Genomic DNA, 19,985 nt, shown 5'->3' with positions numbered 1-19,985 from the left:
TAACAAAAAATACACTTGTAGTAGTAAACTATAAATGAGTTGCATTCTTATTTAACATTTAATACTATTAGACTGTTGAATTAGCCTTCTGCTATTTAGTGCAATTCCATCTTCTTTATCTCGATTGTGACATAACTGAATAATACTTATCATCGGATTTGTACTTGAGCAAGAATGGTGCCTGTTGTAGAGCAGAAACTGATCACTCTTCCAGAGCACCTGAGTTAATTCCCAATTTTTGGTGGGATTTGTGTTGCTCAATCTTTGTTTCCTATGTTATGTTTTGTTCACTTGTTCGTAATTACGTCTTTTTTTTTCGTTTTTTTGCCATGTTGTTGTCAGTTTTTTTTCGACTTCTGAATTTTTAATGTCTTCTTGGTATCTTCTGCATTTTTTTATAAGAATGTTCTAATTATCGTAACTACAACCAGGTCTTCTTTACCTCAATTGTGACATTACTGAATGAGAATCATCACCGAATTTGTACTTACCTCGAGCCACAAGATGGGTGCCACCAGTGGAAAATGGTCTGCTTATACTTCAGGAGCACTGGAGTCCATCCACGGTTTTTGGTGGGGTTGTGATTGTTTAGTATTAAGTATTTTATGTTGTGTTTTGGGAACTTATTGGTCTTTTTGTCGTCTTATTTTTTTTTTGCCATTGCGTTGTCATTTCATCACGGCATTTAATTTTTGAATGTTCCCTTGGTATCTTCAAAAAGCAATGAATGTTTAGATATATGGGCAATATGTTATCTTATTAAAATAAAAGGCCGAACAGAATTTCACATTTCAAAAGGGTATTCTAAAACACATATTAAAATATCTTTTAGCAGATGTAGAGAAGTTGACAAAACGTATATAGATCCAAAAAGCATTGGAGAGAACACAGATGAATATTCGGTTTTAAAGGGCAAATTCAATACTATACATTAAACTATAATTCTATTTGGTCAAACTGATACATAAGAAATTTCTAAGCAAATCAAATGATGTGGTGACCATTAAGTGTTTGGTAGGTTCATGTATATAATGTTAATGACCATTCCAAACGGCTTAGCAATTACAACTAAAAGATAAGATGACAATGGGTGTAGTGAGCTCACATTGGACAATTGGGCTCTGGTGAGCCAACAAATGTGTGGTCATCTAATACAGCCACTTTCAGTTGTCTTTAAAAAAAAATAACAAATGACACCATATGTACAAACAAACAATAACCATATTTAATGGAAGCAATAGGAATAAAGGATATTAATTTTTTTTTATAAATCCATTTATTTCATCACATTTTGCAATTATGGCATGTATAGTTTTCTATGAATTTGAGATACTGTACATTCTGAATTTTTTGCAAAGTTTTTATTATGACAAAAAATTGTGACAGGATATCTGATGCAATAAAAACTAGATGTGTCGGAATGACATGAATGGGCCCGCTTTCCAAAATAGCTTGAGGCCATTAATAGGAGTGGAAATTTTCAAAGTCTAAAGACTGTAATTTTGGCAAAAATCATAGGAGCACAACCAAATATAAACTCGATCTGTTACTCATGATAGTAGACTCACATAATAAAAATCAGCTCAATAGTGAAGGTATTTAGAAAAAAAGTCTGTATAACTATTATTTTCACAAAATATTCAAAGTCCGCAATTTTGAGATAAATCAGCGGAGCGAACTAAATGTAAACTCAATCATTAACTCATCATAGTAGACTTGCATACTAAAAATCAGCACAGTGTGTGAAGGTATTTAAAAAAGTCTGTATAGCTGTTCATTGTGGAATGTCAGAATGGCAGAATGAAGGAAAAGGGAAAAACTATATGGCCTGACCTAAATCAGCATTCCAAAATCTGACAAATTAATCTCGAATTTGTGTCTATTGTTCAACAATCAACAATAAATCCATGCAAAAATTTCTGAATGTTCAGTAACTGTTTAACTAAACAGACATTATGCAATTATAATGTACAAATGTAGTAAATTATATTTTAATTAACAGAGGATAATCTCACAGAAGTCTTACATATTTTGAAACATAATCAATAATTGTGAAGCACATTGCAAAATGATTTATAATTGTGAAATATCAGTATTACAACCGATTTTTGAGGAGATATAGATTTTAACGCAAAACTGAACAAAAATCATCAAAACAAATGTAAAATGAGTTGGTGATAGAAAAAAGAACCCTGTTTAAAGCATATGCGCATTTAATTTCAATCATAAAATGCAAAATCATATACCGCATTTTAAGTCTATTAAAATTACCTTAATAATATGATAAAAAGCAAAATTGTTCCAAGAATCAAATACAATAGGTAGATCATGTTGACCCAAAGATTGAAAAGTGAATCCTAGCTATATATATATAGCATTCAAATATCACTAACACACACTATGGGTTTTACCCAAAAGTATTTCTAATGACTACTTTTATAGCAAAATATGTATGTCTGCCAGTCTTTATATCGCATGTATTGTACCATGTTACAGGGTTAAAATTGTAAATTATCAGTGTTATATCAGAAAAGTTAAAGTTTGATGAAACATAAAATTTAAATGCAGCACTAAACCACAATCATTCATGAGTCAATTGAAGATTGTAATGGAAAGGTGTTATACTAAATATAGAACATGCAAAACGAAAAATCCAATTTACTTTTAATACATTTTGTGTATCAAAAAGTTCTGAAAAAAGATTGAAAGCAAAAATAAGTTTTCCAAAAACTTAAATTAAGTAAAGATATTAAAATGTTACTGACCAATTCTGTACAAAAAGGGCTACGATGGTGAAATGTCATTGTTACAATATAATAACGTTAGGATAAATAAATAGAATTAAACACCAAATTATTATCATCACATTTTCATGAACAAGGGTTAAATACATTTTTACATTAGCACTAGTACTGCCACTTATGTTATGAAATTAAATCTGAAGTGAAAATCTAGAGATCTGCTCTCACTTTATTCCTGTTGGAAAAATGCCTTCTTTAACCTAATTTATGTTCTTGTTTAAAAAAAATCTGAAGAACTAAACATTCATTTATTGCAGCATAAACCTTACAGTAATTCATACATCAACATATAGCAGTAAAAGACATGATCATAATAAATTTTCAAATAAAAATAACCATTTCCCCTATCCTTTTTTTTTATTGTATAAATACACATGCTGATACAATCTAAATATAACCCTGAGTAAATAAACAGAACTTTTATTCAGATAAAGTAGTCTTACTCTTAGTTAAGAAATTTCTGTATATTTTCAATGGTTCAATAATCACCAAATTAAATAGCTAACAAAAATTCCAAATTTACATTCAGATAGTACTAAACTCATGTCTTAAAATTTTAAAATATTCAATTGATGAAAAATTAATATGTAATGAATCCGAAAATTAGTACTGTCATAACATAAGATTATACAACTGATCGATGCATTTTAGAATTACAATTTTCCTAAACTAACCATCTTTTTTAAACAATTTTCTTATTTCTGAAAAATGCAATTATATTGCAATTTAAATACGCAGTTTAAAATCTTCCCCAAACATTTTTTTATTTTTTTGTTGCATTTATTGATATCACATGAAATACTTTGGATTGATTTATTTTTGTGGGTACCAATTTTCGTGCATTGAGGAAAAATTGTATTTTTCGTGGATATTTAATATCCTCGTTTTACCAAAGTCTGCATGCATATGCAAGCCTATAGAAAATGTGGACTCTATTGAACATTTAAATTTGTGATTAACCCTTACCCAGGAAATCCACGAAAATTTGTATTCCACGATTAATAATGAATCCAAAGTAATCTGGCATATTTGTCAGTTGGTCATCAAATACAACAATTTCTAAAATTCCCAGTATACAAATAAATAATAAAGTTTCACAGGAAACTTCTTAGACAGTATGTACACTACTGTCTTTATAAATACTGGATTCTTAATTTCAGGGATTATGCACTAAAAAAAAGTCTATAATCACTGAGCTGGCAGGATAAGATGGTAAATATAAAGCAGTCATACAAACTACATACATGTAGCAATCTCTATCATTCTAGTTCACGGCAAATCATTTTCACAAATTATCACAAATTCCATTTCAACTGATGAGAGAACATCTCCTTTTCATACAGCATGTCTCATGCTCCAATATTCAGCATACCTTTAAAAGGTATCAGATCACCTGAATATCAAATTATCTCCCTTTCCTTAAGAAAGGGCATGATGTAAAATGAAGTCTTGATAAATGAACACATGGCAATAACTGGAGGTTTTAGGTATCACTATCTAGTGGCATACATAGTTATGTATTCCTTCACTTTGGTTTTGAATGATTCCTGTAAAAAAAAAAGAATCATATTAAACGAAATCTTATAATCTAACTGATAAGTTTCTACTTTTAACAGAACTCAGTGTTTTCCATAAGTTTTCATAAAGCACCATGGGATTTAACAAAAGCACTGTATCCCATAAATCCTAGCACCATACTTGCAATAACCATAATGATTTGGTTGACCGTTATGGAAAATTGATGTCCCATACAACTTTCAATATGTTCCACTTGTCGTAACTACAATTCCTGTCTTCTTTTATCACAATTGTGATACAGTAAACTCCACCTAATCGGATATCGCTTAAACTAATATATCGGCTATTGTAATATTTTTTCAAAACACCAAAATTTATTACCAAAAATGGCTTATTATTTAGAGTATATAAGTTATATACTTTTCCCATTTCCAAAGTACTTAAAAAAACTACTTATGGCAAAAATTATCATTTATAATTATAAAAATTGATTTAGTTACTCTAATATGTAAAATATAGCTGTATTATTGTCATTTGTTGTTGTAAATCATATTTGTTTTTAGTTTGTTTTGTATATAAATCAGGTTGTTGGGTTACTTGTATGAATTGTTTTAAATTTTGTCATGTAAGGGCTTTTTATAGCTTTCTTTCTTTATTTGTTTTGCTCATGTTAAAGGCCAAAGGGTGACCAATACATGCTAGCATCCAAGTTATTTATTCTCTTGTGAATAGTTGTCTCGTTGGAAATCATACCACATTTCCTTATTTTTAAAACCGTATATTCAGAAATTATTGCATGGTTTTTATTAATGTGAATAATGTGACTGGGTGAGTATCGGAATAATAGGAACTTGTTTTCTGAAATCTTATACATATATCTTTATGCAGGTGTTTCTGAAATTGCAATTATTAATCTGGCACTTTCCTGAATTTACAGTACACATGATACATATGATTAAATGTCATTCTGTAAAATAGTCTTTTTTTACCCTATTCCTGCTATAATGATCTGCTGCATCTTACCTTATTCCTGCTATAATGATCTGCTGCATCTACATTTAATGGGTCATCAAAATTTAATAAATCCTGAAATTATACAAACATTATAATCAACTACAATACAAACATATCTAATGAAGGTAATACAATTTTTTCTCCAACTATTCTGGACTTTCTAAAAAAAATATAGAAATGGAAGCTGTCATTCTGTCATTTTCCAACAGATTTTACATTTATAAAATATATTTAACAAGAGGCTGTCAGAGTGACAGCAAACCAGATTTTCCTGCAGAGGTCAAACCCTGAACAGTTGAGCAAGTATGGACACTTCATTTAAGCTTAAAACTGCTCTGAATTTGGATTGTGGTTGAATATTTGACACAGCATAGGTTTGTGACACAAAATGAATGTGGTCAAAGAACTGAAATATTTGAAATTGGACATTTATTTAATTACCTACTATGGTCCAATATCCAAAATCTAAGTACATTGTCAGAATCAGCATATCAAAGAACTCCAAAAATTCATTTTTCAATGAAATCAAACAAAAGTTTAATTTAGGACCCTTTGGACCACAATGTAGACCAATTTGATAAAGGAGCTCACAATCTAAAATCTCTCAATACATGGTAAGATTCAGCATTTCAAGGAACCACATAAATTCAATTTTTGTGAATCAAACAAAGTTTAATTTTGGACCCTGATTTGGACCAACTTGAAAACTGGGCCCAAAAATCTAATATTTAAATACAGGTTTAGATTCAGCATTTGAAAGAACCCTATATATATTTAATTTAAGTTGAAATGAAACACAATTTAATTTTATCCATATATTTTCTGTGCAAAGGGAAATAACTCAAACTTGATAAATAGATATGATTATAATGAATAAAGTGATGACTAAGTTCTATAAAATTAGATATGATGTAATTTTTCAAATTATAATCAATAGTATAATAACAACAACCAGCGATGACTAAGTTCTCTTAAATTAGATATGATTTAACACTCAAACATTGTTAAAATCAGCATATCAAAGAACCCAAGAATTCAATTGTTGATTAAACAAAAGTTTAATTTAGGACCTTTAGTACCTCGATGTGGTATTATCTAACTAATAATGAAAATAAATACAGGTTTAGATTCAGCATTTCAAAGAACCCTATATATACTCAATTTATGTTGAAATCAAACACAGTTTAATTTTGGACCCTAATTTGGACCAACTTGATAACTGGGCTCAAAATCAGAAATCTAAATATATGTTTATTAATAGACAATCTAAGCTAAGTTTTAAAGGGAGTTCACCTAATCCAAAAAATATATATAGCATTCAGAAAATTAGTTTTTGCAGAATAACAAACAATTTACAATTTACCAAAGTAAAGAAAAAAAAAATCAAAACTTTTATTTATCATTAATACAATGTCTTTTAAAAATCTATAAAACTTATCTGTAATTATCTTCAAAATGTCTAATAATGAACAGTAAATTTCTAACTATATTTACTACTATAAAGCTTTTAATCATCAACACTTAGAAAACAGAAAATTTTCAAATAAATCTGTCACTCAAGATAAGACATTAACCATATGTTTAGTAAACTGATTACAGGACTTATAAACAGGTGAAAATTATCTATAAAGGCTTAGTGTAATCAAACTTAATGCATATAATTAACAATTTCTGTTCAAAGGAAAATAACTCAATCACAAAAAAGACCCCAGGGGACTCAACTTTTATTTCATTTGATTTGTTTTTTTTGTAATATACAAGAAGAAAAATGGTTTCAGGGTGGAGATCTTGACTGTTTACAAGTTTTCAAAAAAAGAGGGTGGGGGTTACCCCAGTGGACTCACCTTTTATTTCATTTGATTTGTTTTATTGTCCCATAAAAGATTACATATGGTTTAGGGGTGGGGATTTCAACCGTTTACAAGTTTTCAAAAAGTAGGGGGTGGGGTTTACCCTCATGGACTTCCCCTAAATTTCATTTGATTTGTTTAATTGTCCCATACAAGAATATATATGGTTTAGGGGTGGGGATCTCAACTGTTTACAATTTCTCAAGCAGAAGGGGGTGGGAGTTAACCCAATGGACTTCCCCTATATTTCATTTGATTTGTTTTATTGTCCCATTCAAGAATATATATGGTTTAGGGGTGGGGATCTCAAAAAGAAGGGGGGTGGGGTGACCCCTATGGACTTCCCCTATATTTCATTTGATTTGTTTTATTGCATACAAGAATATATATGGTTTAGGGGTGGGGATCTCCACCGTTTACAAGTGCTTAAACAGGAGGAGGTGGGGGTGACCCCAGGGGACTCACCTTGTATTCCATTTGATTTGTTTTATTGTCCCATACAAGAATATATATGGTTTCAGGGTGGAGATTTTGACCGTTTACAAGTTTTCAAAAAAAGGGGGGTGTGGTGACCCCAGGGGACTCCCCCTCAATGATATTTGATTTGTTTTATTATCCCATTCAAGAATATATATGGTTTAGCAGTGGGGATCTCGACTTAACCATGAACCAGTAACAAAACACCAAAATAATTCTCTAAAATTAAATATGACTTAACCACTCATAAATCTCTAAAATTAGATATGATTTTATATCTATCAATTAAACAAATCACTTTTCAAAACAAATAACTCAAACTTATTTCCATAAACCAGTAAAAAACAAGCAAAATACTTCTCTAAAATCAGATATGATATATCTATTTCCATATTATAATCAAATTTAATCAATAGTTGCTAATATTGTTTCTTTCATGTGTCAAAAAATAATACAGATCTGCAACTTATCTATCAATGTCAAAAACTTTATCTCATAATAAAAATAGATTATTATCTAATTAAAAACAAGTTTAGATTCTGCACTTAAAGAACCCTCTATATATTTGATTTATGTTCAAATATAACACACACAAACTGATTAATTTTTCCAGGGGACCTGCACTTTGTTTCATATGATTTTTTTGTCCCATACAAGGATATATATGGTTTAGGGGGCGGGGATCTCGACCATTTACAAGTTCTTAAACAGGAAGAAGATGGGAATGACCCCAAGGAACTCACCTTTTATTTCATTTCATTTGTTTTACTGTAACATACAAGAATATATATGGTTTCGCGGTGGGGATCTTGACCGTTTACAAGTTTTCAAAAAAAAAGGAGAGTAGGTGTTACCCCAGGGGACTTCCCCTAAATTTAATTTGCTTTATTTTATTGTCCCATACAAGAATATATATGGTTTAGGGGTGGGGATCTCAACCATTTACAAGTTTTCAAAAAGAAGGGGGTAGGGTTTTCCCCCCTGGACTTCCCCTATATTTCATTTGATTTGATATCTTGTCCCATACAAGAATATATATGGTTTCTGGGTGGGAATCTTGACCGTTTACAAGTTATCAAAACAAGGGGGTAAGGGTTACCCCAACGGACTTCCCCTATAATTCATTTGATTAGTTTTATTGTCCAATACAAGAATATATAGGGTTTAGGGGTGGGGATCCCGACCGTTTACAAGTTCTTAAACAGAAAGAAGGTATGATGTCCCCAGGGGACTTGACTTTTATTTCAATTGATTTGTTTTATTGTAACATACAAGAATATATATGGTTTAGGGGTGGGGATATCAACCGTTTACAAGTTTTAAAAAGAAGGGGTTTGGATTTACCCCCGTGGACTTCATTTATATTTCATTTGATTTGATATATTGTCCCAAACAAGAATATATATGGTTTCAGGGTGGGAACTTGACCGTTTACAAGCTATCAAAAAGAAGGGGGTGGGGGTTATCCCAATGGACTTCCCCTATATTACATTTGATTTGTTTTATTGTCCCATACAAGAATATATATGGTTTAGGGGTGGGGATCTCAACCATTTACAAGTTCTTAAACAGGAAAAAGGTGGGGGTGACCCCAGAGGACTCAACTTTTATTTCATTTGATTTGTTTTGTTATATACAAGAAGAAAAATGGTTTCAGGGGTGGGGATCTTGACTGTTTACAAGTTTTCAAAAAAAAGGGGTTGGGGGTTACCCCAGGGGACATCCCCTAAATTTCATTTTATTTGTTTGATTGTCCCAAAAAAGATTATATATGGTTTAGGGGTGGGGATCTCAACCATTTACAAGTTTTCAAAAAGAAGGGGGTGGGGTTTACCCTCGTGGACTTCCCCTAAACTTTATTTGATTTGCTATATTGTCAAATACAAGAATAAATATGGTTTAGGGGTGGGGATCTCAACCGTTTACAATTTCTCAAACAGAAGGGGGTGGGGGGTTACCACAATGGACTTCCCCTATATTTCATTTGATCCTTTTATTGTCCCATACAAAAATATATATGGTTTAGGGGTGGGGATCTCGGCCATTTACAAGTTCTCAAACAGACACGCTGGGGGTGACCCCAGGGGACTCACCTTTTATTTCATTTGATTTGCAACATACAAGAATATATATGGTTTCAGGGTGGGGAGCTTGCACATTTACAAGTTTTCGAAAAAAGGAGGGTAGATGTGAACCCGAGGACTATCCTTATATTTCATTTGATTTGTTTTATTGTCCCATACAAGAATATATATGGTTTAGGAGTAGGGATCTCGACCCTAATAAGCACATTATCAAATTGAAGGGGGGTAGGGGTAAGAATATATATGATTAACGGACACTTAATTATCTACAAAATGTCTAATAATGAACAGTAAATTCCAAACTTCATTTATACAGTAATACTAGTAAGTTTCAAACTTTATATATACACTCCTACAGATCTTATCAGAAAACAGAAAATTTTTAAATAAATCTGTCACTCCAATGATTATCATATGCTAAAATATTTCCAAAATCTAATTAATAATGAAAATAAATCATTATCATATGCTAAAATATTTCTTATATCTAATTGAACAGAACTATGGTTGTTTAACATAGTACTCTAACATAATTAATAATGTAATAATCTTCAAAATGTCTAATGATATAGCTTATAATCATTACCACTTAGGAAATAGATAATTTTCAAATAAATCTGTCATTCCAATTTTTATTCTGAGATAAGACAAATCATAACATGATAACAAGAGTAAAATATTTAAAAATTCTACTTTTGGATATTAAAAATGGTGATAACTCACAAAGGAGATATACTAAAATCTTGAAAATTTATACAGACCTTCATTAAATCCCAGGAAACAACATATTTAAATTTGAAAAAAATTTGTTAAAGCATTTTCTTGTTATTCTGCTGACAAGCTGTTTGGCAGCTGCCAGTAGATCCGCCCATCCGCCCACCGTATGTCACCATTTTAATAACTAATATTTCCTTCGAAAATCCGGTTAAAAATGTATTAATAACTATATAGGAATATTGAACGAGTTTTTTATACACAGATTTACCCAAGAAGATTAACGTTTATATTTATATGTCTTCGATGTTATTTTTCAGAAATAGATGTGTTTCAGAGTGTGTGCTTGTGTATTTTTGTGTGAATTTGTGTCTGGAAAGAACCTTTATTTTATCACACTACACATCAAATTATAACAGGTTATTTCTTTAATTTCTTTCAAATAACTTTCACCCATCAAGTTTAATGAAACCCTTTAAAATCCACTTTACAATATAATCTTGAAAAGTCTTACACTGTTTAAAAAATAGAACTGCTGAGAAAAGAAAAAAAAATTGTAAGTTATTGAATGTATCAAAAAATTATCACAAGAAAAAGCAGACATGAAAGGTGCATGTTGTATTTGCATTTATTTTGGTGTTTTAGTTTACAAGAAACAACAAAATAGATAAAGAAACATGTTTAAAATATATTACTTTCAACAGGCAAAGCATAAGAAATTAATTCTGAAATTACTTTAAGCTTTTTAATTTAAAATTTCCTTGTATTTAAGTTTGAACATTTTGTATAATGTAGGGGAGATAAATCCTATTTCTTATTTAGTAAAATTTCATCATTGTGCACAATACTAACTTCCCTTAACAAGCTATTGCAAACCAACCAATTTTCACAATCTTTATTTTTATGCAATTTTCAGAAGCACAAAAATATTTTTATATAAATCATTTTAAATTTTCTAAACATGGCAATTTTCTTATACATATACAACAAGAAATTGAGAAAATAATTGCCGCAAAATCAGCTAAAAATTATTGAACATCAAAACTGTGTCTGCAAAGTAAGTTGGTTTACAGTAATTTGTCATAGATCATTCCCTAGAATAAGAATTAGTTTGAAAAATTTAACTGTTTGTACCTTTTCAAATATGTTAATAAAAAGACCAAAATACTAAACAACAATGCAAATAAGTGTGTAGCTGTGTACATCTACACTGTACAACACAATTCAGTTACTTGCAGCCACTTGTTCTGGTTGAATCCAAATGCACGTCAACTAGTACCTTGAAAATCTACTTGTACTCTCAACCCAATTTCAAGTACATAAAGGAGATGAGATTTCCCCCAATATGTATATCTAATTACCCATAAGTATCATTGCGACAGTATGAACTTTGTCCTCTTTTCTAAGTAATACCTGCATCATATTAGAGCATGTCAGTTAATGTGATAGTTATTAAACCATTGGTTTATTCTGGAACAATATAGTTTCTTCCCTGAACAAAACTGACAATCAGGATGATTTATGAATGAAAAAGTAGACATTCAACATATCAACAAATATTAATGCATACTTACAGAAAACAAAGAATTTAACCCCCATATCACATCTTTTAATCGTCTTGTAGGAGCCCAACCTGAAAAAAAGTAATAGGAATATCCATATTAAAATATACATATAACAATCAACATGGTACAATACAATTTTGTGTTAAGTTAGTTGCATTTGTATATATATATATCTATCTACTGTAATGAAAGTCTTCAAAATTACCACAGGAGAATAAGATTAATGACTTTTGAAAGTGAACAGATGAATGGCATTTGAAGGAGAACAGATTAATTGCTTTTGACATACATGTACATGTCTGGAAATCTGTTATCTGTGAACATTAATGGCTTTCAACATGTCTGAAAATCTATTCTCTCTGAATGTACCTTTTAAAAATGATTTGTATCAATTGACAGTATTATTTCAAAACTGTTACATAAGTGACTGCTTACAGAATTAAAAAACAAAGTGTAACTGGTAGTACTGCTATATTGTATAAATCATTATTGAAATCAAAATTAATTTTGAACACTCGTATATATATGATATACAATATTAATGTATATTCAAAATTGTTCGTGTCTTGTTGGCAAAACCATTTTCATAGATGATAATTTATATATTTGTTAAAAAGTACAATGTATGTATCCTTTTTTCAAACTCTATAAAAAACTGGACAAGAAAATGTTTCCTTAACATACATACAGTTGTTGCTATCATTAAAGTTGACAAAGGCATTGCTAGTGATTTCTTTAAAGTTTAAACTTTTGCTCCAGTTGAAAACCTCATTTTGACTTTGAGATGAAGAATAGCAATCAAAGTGATGTTCCTTTGCAAATGTCTCTTGATGTGTGTAAGTAAGGATTTTGTGTAATGAGTGAGTACCAAATGAGTTACAACACAATTGGGTGCAATTTTTTCAGGAATTCCATTGAAGAAAATGAAATAATCAAATTGAAAAAACTTACATCTTATTATTTTTCAAACCTGTCCATGTTGATTGATTAAAGTTTAGTGTCATTTAATTTTCTTGACCTTAATATATACATATATGCATTCAAATTGATGTATTCTGTTTTTAATCTACATATATACCGGTAATAAAACAGTTAATTTAAAGTGTAGAAGGTCCAGTAACAACAACACTTTAAGGAATGCTCCAGTAATTTATTAAGATCAACATGTTTCGGTGGCTAGGCTCATCACCGAAACATGTCGATCTCAATAAATTACTGGAGCATTCCTTAAAGTGTTGTTGTTACTGGACCTTTTACTTTTTATGTTTTTATCGTAACGACCCTGCATACCCGAGGTATCCACTTTATGGAATCTACTGACAGAAGATTTACCAGGTGTTGGTTCACTTGTGTTTAAATAGTTAATTTAAAGTTTCACTTTCTGTTGCAAAGCTTAATAAAAGCCTATGCAGCTGGTTTTTTCTTTAATGGCTATAAGAATAATATTATAATGTGTTATTACTTTTAATTTGACCTCAAGTGTTTTTACAGAAATTTATTGCAAAACTCCTATGATTAGATGGGTAATTGTCAATGTGATAACCCCAAAACAAAAGTATACAGCAAAAGTTTATAATATTTTCATCAAAGATAGACAACTGGCAATACCATATATTGTAATCTATAAATCCCTCTTAAATACCATTTTATTTAATATGTGCTGCATCAGATAGAAATTGACCTTATGCAAGTGCAAGTATACATGTAAATGTATAAGATTTTGATTTGATTTTTGGAACATTCAAATACAAAATAAAAGATGAATTTTGTTTCATTTTGTAGGGTTCTTAAACAACTCAATTTTCAAACAGTTACAGACTTTCTGTAGAGATTTTTTCAACCCAGAAAAGTTTAACAGATGTATTGATATTCAATTGAATAAGGTCGATTTCTATCCAATGCAGTTCATATCTTTTTGTTTCAAAAAAGAATGACAAGAATGGAAAACCAGTTCAATAAGAGACCATCACTTTAATAATACATATAATAAAAGATAACCAGAAGTATCGCTTTTTTCTTAAATTTTGTTCTGATCCATTTTTGTTTCTTTTTAAGGCATGACATACATGTATCATGTTGACCCTATCTTATCTTACGTAAGAACTTCAACCTTACCTAAACTGTCATAAGAACTTTGGCGTAATAAACTAAGACAGACCTCTCCTTCTTCATCTATATTTGGATGCCATATTCTGGTTTGGCATGTTACAACAGGAGGCTGTAACACAAAATCAAAGTTTAATTGTCATTACCTTTCATACAAAACATGTGGGCCTCAATGGCTGAGTGGTTAATTAAAGTAGTTCACCTAGTGACCACTAGCCTTTCAATACTTAGGTTGCGAGTTCGAACCCCTCTCGTAGCAAGGGGCATTAGACTCAAATTAGAATTGACTAGGATTGCAAGTTTAACTGTAAAAGGTTTGTGGTTCTCTCCAGGTACTCTAGATTCTGCCCCTTATAAAAATATAATGCCATGATATAACTAAGAGTGTTCTCAGCGGTCTTAGACACCAAAAGTCAATCATTTATTCAAATTGACCAGTATAATATATTTTTGTTGCTACCACTGGATCTGTACCTCTGCTGGTGAAATATATGTGATATATGCATAGTTGACAGTGATACTGTACTGGAAACATTTCAATGATTCATCTTGATTGTAAATTTTTAGCCTATAAACTATTCAATCTATTTCATGTATTTGACACATTATCCATAAATCTATTTGTTCATTTAAATTGCCTTTGTAACCTCGATTCTAAATGAGCAAAATAATTATTGGACAAATAACCTTCATGGTCAATCTTATTTACTCAGTGTACTTAAGCTTACCAATATATTATATTCGTCAGGTATATTTATCGTAAATTTAAATCTTCCTCCATGCCAGAATCCATCTTCAGGTGTGATTATCAAAGAAAATTTATGAAGAGTATTAGGATCCTCAAAGTTTACTTTACAAGTCTTAGGTAAATGTTCCTCCATTTCTTGAACCTCTGTTAATAGAAAGAAAACCTCATGATATAAAAATACTTTTACAGATACAAAGCATATATAAAATTACTGTTACAGATACCAAGCATACATAAAAGTTACAGTACATGTCTTCTGTCCCAAAAGTAAATTACACTTGGTATCCATAAGACTACAACCAACACAGAGAAGAAATGGAACAAAGTCCAAGAGTTATCTACCCTGATCATGAAGTCTGAGAACACACCTGAGGGTTCACCACGACAAACACCACTTGACAATGATACTACTGTATAGTCACTGACAGAAGATTTTAGTGTATTCTACAGAGACTGTTAAATTGTTTTCATTTCATTGTTAATTGTTACCATAGCATTGTAATCTAGTGCTTTGTAGTGTGAATTGTTAATTATTTGACATCATTGGTATCTTATATAAAGAAAATTATTAAAATCTAAAATTTTTATTATTCTGTGACAAGTAACTTAGTAAGATGTATAATGATGCTGTCAAAGTAAAATATCCATATCTTAAAGACTGATAACAGATAAGAAAGTGTTTACTTAATTAAGAAACTCCATTAATAAAATAAATTTCCTTAGTAAACTTTTGCTGTATTCAATTAACTTAAGAAACATTATGTTATTTGTTAATTGTAATGAAAAATAATAGATAATATAATGTTCATAGTGGAGCAAACAACTCAGTTCAAATCCTTATTTCACATATGATAGTCAACATTATTTTTAAAATTACATTTTTTTAAATATTTTGTGATGCATGGCTCTAAACACTACAGGTTTTGAAATAGACAGCTACATTGTGAATATTATAATTGCCTTTTATCATGTTTATAGCTGACTTATGAGAACATTGTTAAGTTAATAATTGACTTATATAGACAACTATACGGTATCGGTTTTTCTCATTGTTGAAGGCCCTACTGTCACCTATAATTGCTTATATTCACTTCATTTGATAGTTGTCACATTGGCAATAATACTGTATCTCCTTCATTTTATAATTTTATTAAATATCTTTCCCATGGATAAACAGGCTATATGTTTTTGGTCCTAAAAAGCCATAGAAATTGGCCTACAGGTTTGAATGGATTTTGGTGAAAAATTGATTTGATGCGTAATTTGACTTCCTAAAAAGAATGAGGATATGTAAATCAAAAATAGGAAGACTTATTCAATCATTAATAGTGACAGTGGGTAGTCATTGTTTTAACTATGATAAATTTTCATAAATCATAATCATAATGTATATGACCATGATGACTGTTAATGAAATTTTACCAAGAAATAGAGGCTATGAAATTGGGGCCTTATGGAACCTTCTCGTTTACCTTTCACTAACAGTTTATCTCTGATAGATATTCTTTTATTTTCTTCATTTTCTTTCTTTCCTGTGGAACTCTGTTGTTTTAATTTTTTTGACAGTGTAATCATATTCTGTAGTGTCTGAAATTATAAAATACTATGTACATCTTCTTATTTGACATGTCAAATAAATTGAAAAACAATTATAAAAACTTGTTTAATGGAATTGATTAAACAATAGAAGGTATAGAGGATAAATGTACAAAATTACAAATATACATAAAATTGAATTGTCAAAGAGACAACAACCGGACCAAAGAGCAGAAAACAGCTCAAGGCCACCAATGGGTCTGCAACACAGTGAGAAAATCGTGCACCCAGAGGCGGGCTTCAGCTGGCCCCTAAACAAAAATATCTACTAGTTCCGTGAAAATGGACGTCACACTAAACTCCTAAACATATAAATGAAACTAAAATTAAAAAACATACAAGACTAACAACGGCCAGAGGCTCCTGACTTGGGACAAAAATGCGGCAGGTTTAAACATGTTTTGTGAGATCTCAACCCTCCCCTATACCTCTAGCCAATGTAGATTAAACAAACACACAGCAATACGCACAGTAAAACTTAGTTTAAAAGAAGTCTGAGTCCGATGTCTGAATAGGTAACAGAAGAAACTAAAAAATATGACAATGATATATAAAATACATGTATAACAAATTAAGCACAAGTAAAATCAGCATGTCATACATTTCATAAAAATAAGTATATGTAACAATCCAATTAAGGATACTGGTTATTTGTGAAATTATTATCTTTCATCTATGAAGGTATAATTTATCTACAAGCATGTGTTATCATGGTTGTGCATAACAAAATCATGATCATATGTACAAATGTACCATCCCACTACCATGACTACTGCTGCACAATAAAAACTAAACAGTTGTATTCATCTGGTAGTCATTGCTTTATTATTGGCCTGATAAATATGGTACATTATAGAATAAAAGTTTTTTCATAACCTAAACAGTTTGTACTGGGTTGATTTTAACATCAAGAGCGATAAAGTGAGGTATCGCTTTAATTTATAGTCAGCAAAAAGGTCCAATTGTCAATTGAAGTTGCAGGTAAGTGATAATTTCTATGAAAAATTCCATATAAACATGATAAAGAAAACTTTGAAGGGTACTTAATGACAACTTCTTTGTCTGTATGCCCTTATACACCAGCTTACATTAGGTTGATTTTGAACAATGCAGACATGTACAACTGTCTTTGACAGCCTCTCAACATGCTCAATTTTCTTAACTACAATGCCTGTATCACTAGCCTGTCAACACTGAGGTTGTGAGTTCAAATTCCGCATGTGGCAGGTGCGCTCAACTGCAAACTTAATTGACTAGAATTGTTTGTTTTCCTATCAAATTTCGGTGACTCTCTCTGGCTTCCTCCACCAAAAAAACTGACTGCCACAAAATAGCACAATAATGCTGAAAGTGGTGTTAAACAACGATCAATCAATCAATTTATCACATAGTTAAATGCTATTTTTTTACAACACTCTGACATGTCTGAAGGGAGTATATATTGTAAATTATATGTTATATGGGTCAATTTGGATCATACCACTAACTGTAAGACAAACCTTCAAAAACATGGCAGTGTTTTCAGGTTTTTCATTTTTATGCAGTTGCAGACTAAACTTATATTTATACTGTTAAAAATTAAATTTGAGATTTCCTTGTTTTAAGCAGTCAGGGGACTTACTTATATGAGTGATTTTCTAAATCACTGATTCAAGTAACGTTATGTCCATAAAGGTTGGAAGTAAGAGTTGTCTTCCTTTAATAATCACCTATTTAAGTAGTACAAATTAATCACTAGAGTAAGTGATTTAATTTTATTGTAGCTTTAAATATAGAATACTAATGATCCAGGGACCAACATCTGTGTTGATAGGATGACCGGGTCATGTCAGGTTTAAGTATCATACCTCAATTTCCTTCCAAAAAATCACTGCTTTGAGTATCATTATTTTAATAACCCCCACTAATTTCAACACCCCCGAACAGTGAATTTTTTATCGCGAACAGTCGAATTTTATTACATAATCTATAAGATGAAACCTTGAAATTTACAGGAAAAATACTCCTACTGCTGGGAAAAATCTCAAGAAAGTATCAGTTCATTAATGCAAAGCCATTTTATAGCATTTTTTCAACTAAAATAGAATTTGCAGCTATATAATTGCATCAAAGGCATAAACCTTGCTGCTTATAAGGTGGCTCGGGCCTATTCGAAGTTTCTGTCAGAAGTGCCGTATTTTTTGTTATTTTAATCTTTACAGAGAGTGAATCGAATTGTTCGAAAAAAAATAGGGGGTCCCGGACCATTTAAGCTCAAAATATTACTCTAAAAGAGGTATGTAAAAGGGACCGTTTTTTCAATGAAATGATAGGGAAAAAAGAGGTGTTGACATATTTTTATCGGAATATCAAAAAAACGTTCTGTGATACTTGGTCCAAAACTGTAATATAAAAAGCTGAAATATAGCTTGAAAGAATGAGCAAATAAAAAACATAGGTCACCGATAAGGAAAAAAAAATATTTTGCCTTAAAACCCAAAATTTGGCGGGAAAATGGTGCAATTGGGTGAAATATCATTTTGAGTCTTTCACAGATAATAATTTTTGAGTGACAAAAGTACAATGATTTAATATTTTTAATCAATCAAAATATTAAAAAAAATGATAGTGAATTTACGACACGAACTTTTCGTGTGCATGGTAATTCATGCGTGACATTATGCCCAGTCAAATAGTCCCGATCCACCTTAAAAGAAGCAAAAAGTTCATTTTTTTCAATTTTACTAATGAAAAGATATTATCTAAATTAAACCTATATATGTGTTTAAAATTTTGGTAAAACTACAAAATCACAATTTGTGACAAAACTTTGAATTTGCTACTTAAATAAGCGATTTAAAAATCACTTATTTCAATAAGTCTCCTGACTGATTATTGCTTTGATTGGCATGTGTCTGTGTTCTTGCTTGTCTGATGTTATTTTGTAACATGTATGTTTGAACTTTTAGTATGTCCGTTTTAATTGTATGCTTTTTACCGACTTTAAATAAATTTTAATTGTATGCTTTTTACCGACTTTAAATAAATTTGATTTGATTTGGTTCGTTCTTATAGGGATTTGTGAATTCGTTATAAAAGAGCATACGACTTCCCACACATTTGTATCAAATACGCAAATGAATTCCTACAACAGAAAGTATGATGATAAATAAAACAATCATACAGCAATTAAATTAGGAGTAGGATCAACAGGAAACACATGTCTCATATTATTTTATACATCTTATTGTGGATACCTTAGTAAATTTATTTATTATATAGATTGTTTGTAAATTGTAAGGGGAACCTTCTGACTCACTGATCTTTTGAAGTTTTATCAAACTGTTAATGTAAATATATTAATTCCTTAGTTTACAATTCCCTATTTATAACTTATAAGGACTCGATTTCGTACAATTTCGACAGTTCTGTGAGTTTCTTCGTTGTAAACAGATTTTTGTCTGAAAGGTCCATGAACCGGAAGTTTACACTCTGAAAAAAAAAATTGCTTACAGCAATAAAAAATAAAACAC

At 30.6% G+C, this 19,985-nt stretch overlaps 1 protein-coding gene across 1 annotated transcript; it reads right to left on the bottom strand.

Moving 5' to 3' along the window:
• Positions 1 to 1,203: 1,203 nt before the first annotated feature.
• Positions 1,204 to 19,943, bottom strand: LOC127718028 (NEDD8-conjugating enzyme UBE2F-like). Its single transcript, XM_052223920.1, has 7 exons — positions 19,868 to 19,943; positions 16,350 to 16,464; positions 14,858 to 15,021; positions 14,139 to 14,241; positions 12,033 to 12,091; positions 5,343 to 5,405; positions 1,204 to 4,348 (listed from the first exon to the last, which is right to left on the bottom strand). Exons 2-7 carry the CDS (start codon positions 16,450 to 16,452, stop codon positions 4,295 to 4,297), a joined length of 546 nt encoding a protein of 181 aa, XP_052079880.1. The 5' UTR covers positions 16,453 to 16,464; positions 19,868 to 19,943; the 3' UTR covers positions 1,204 to 4,294.
• Between the last annotated feature and the right edge of the window lie 42 nt (positions 19,944 to 19,985).

Source organism: Mytilus californianus, unplaced genomic scaffold (genome assembly GCF_021869535.1).
Source record: "Mytilus californianus isolate M0D057914Y unplaced genomic scaffold, xbMytCali1.0.p SCAF_10, whole genome shotgun sequence".
Classification (NCBI taxonomy): Eukaryota; Metazoa; Mollusca; class Bivalvia; order Mytilida; family Mytilidae; genus Mytilus; species Mytilus californianus.
Note: the sequence above shows the minus strand (reverse complement) of the source record. Positions and strands in the feature narration are given on the sequence as shown.

What these genes read in the sequence shown, in the direction of transcription:
- LOC127718028 (XM_052223920.1), bottom strand. Translation starts at nt 16,452, where the DNA reads ATGATTACACTGTCAAAAAAATTAAAACAACAGAGTTCCACAGGAAAG. An exon ending in CTGACGAATATAATATATTG is followed by an intron (nt 14,242 to 14,857) that starts GTAAGCTTAAGT and finishes TTTGTGTTACAG; the next exon opens with CCTCCTGTTGTAACATGCCA. An exon ending in AAGTTCTTATGACAGTTTAG is followed by an intron (nt 12,092 to 14,138) that starts GTAAGGTTGAAG and finishes ACTTTTTTTCAG; the next exon opens with GTTGGGCTCCTACAAGACGA.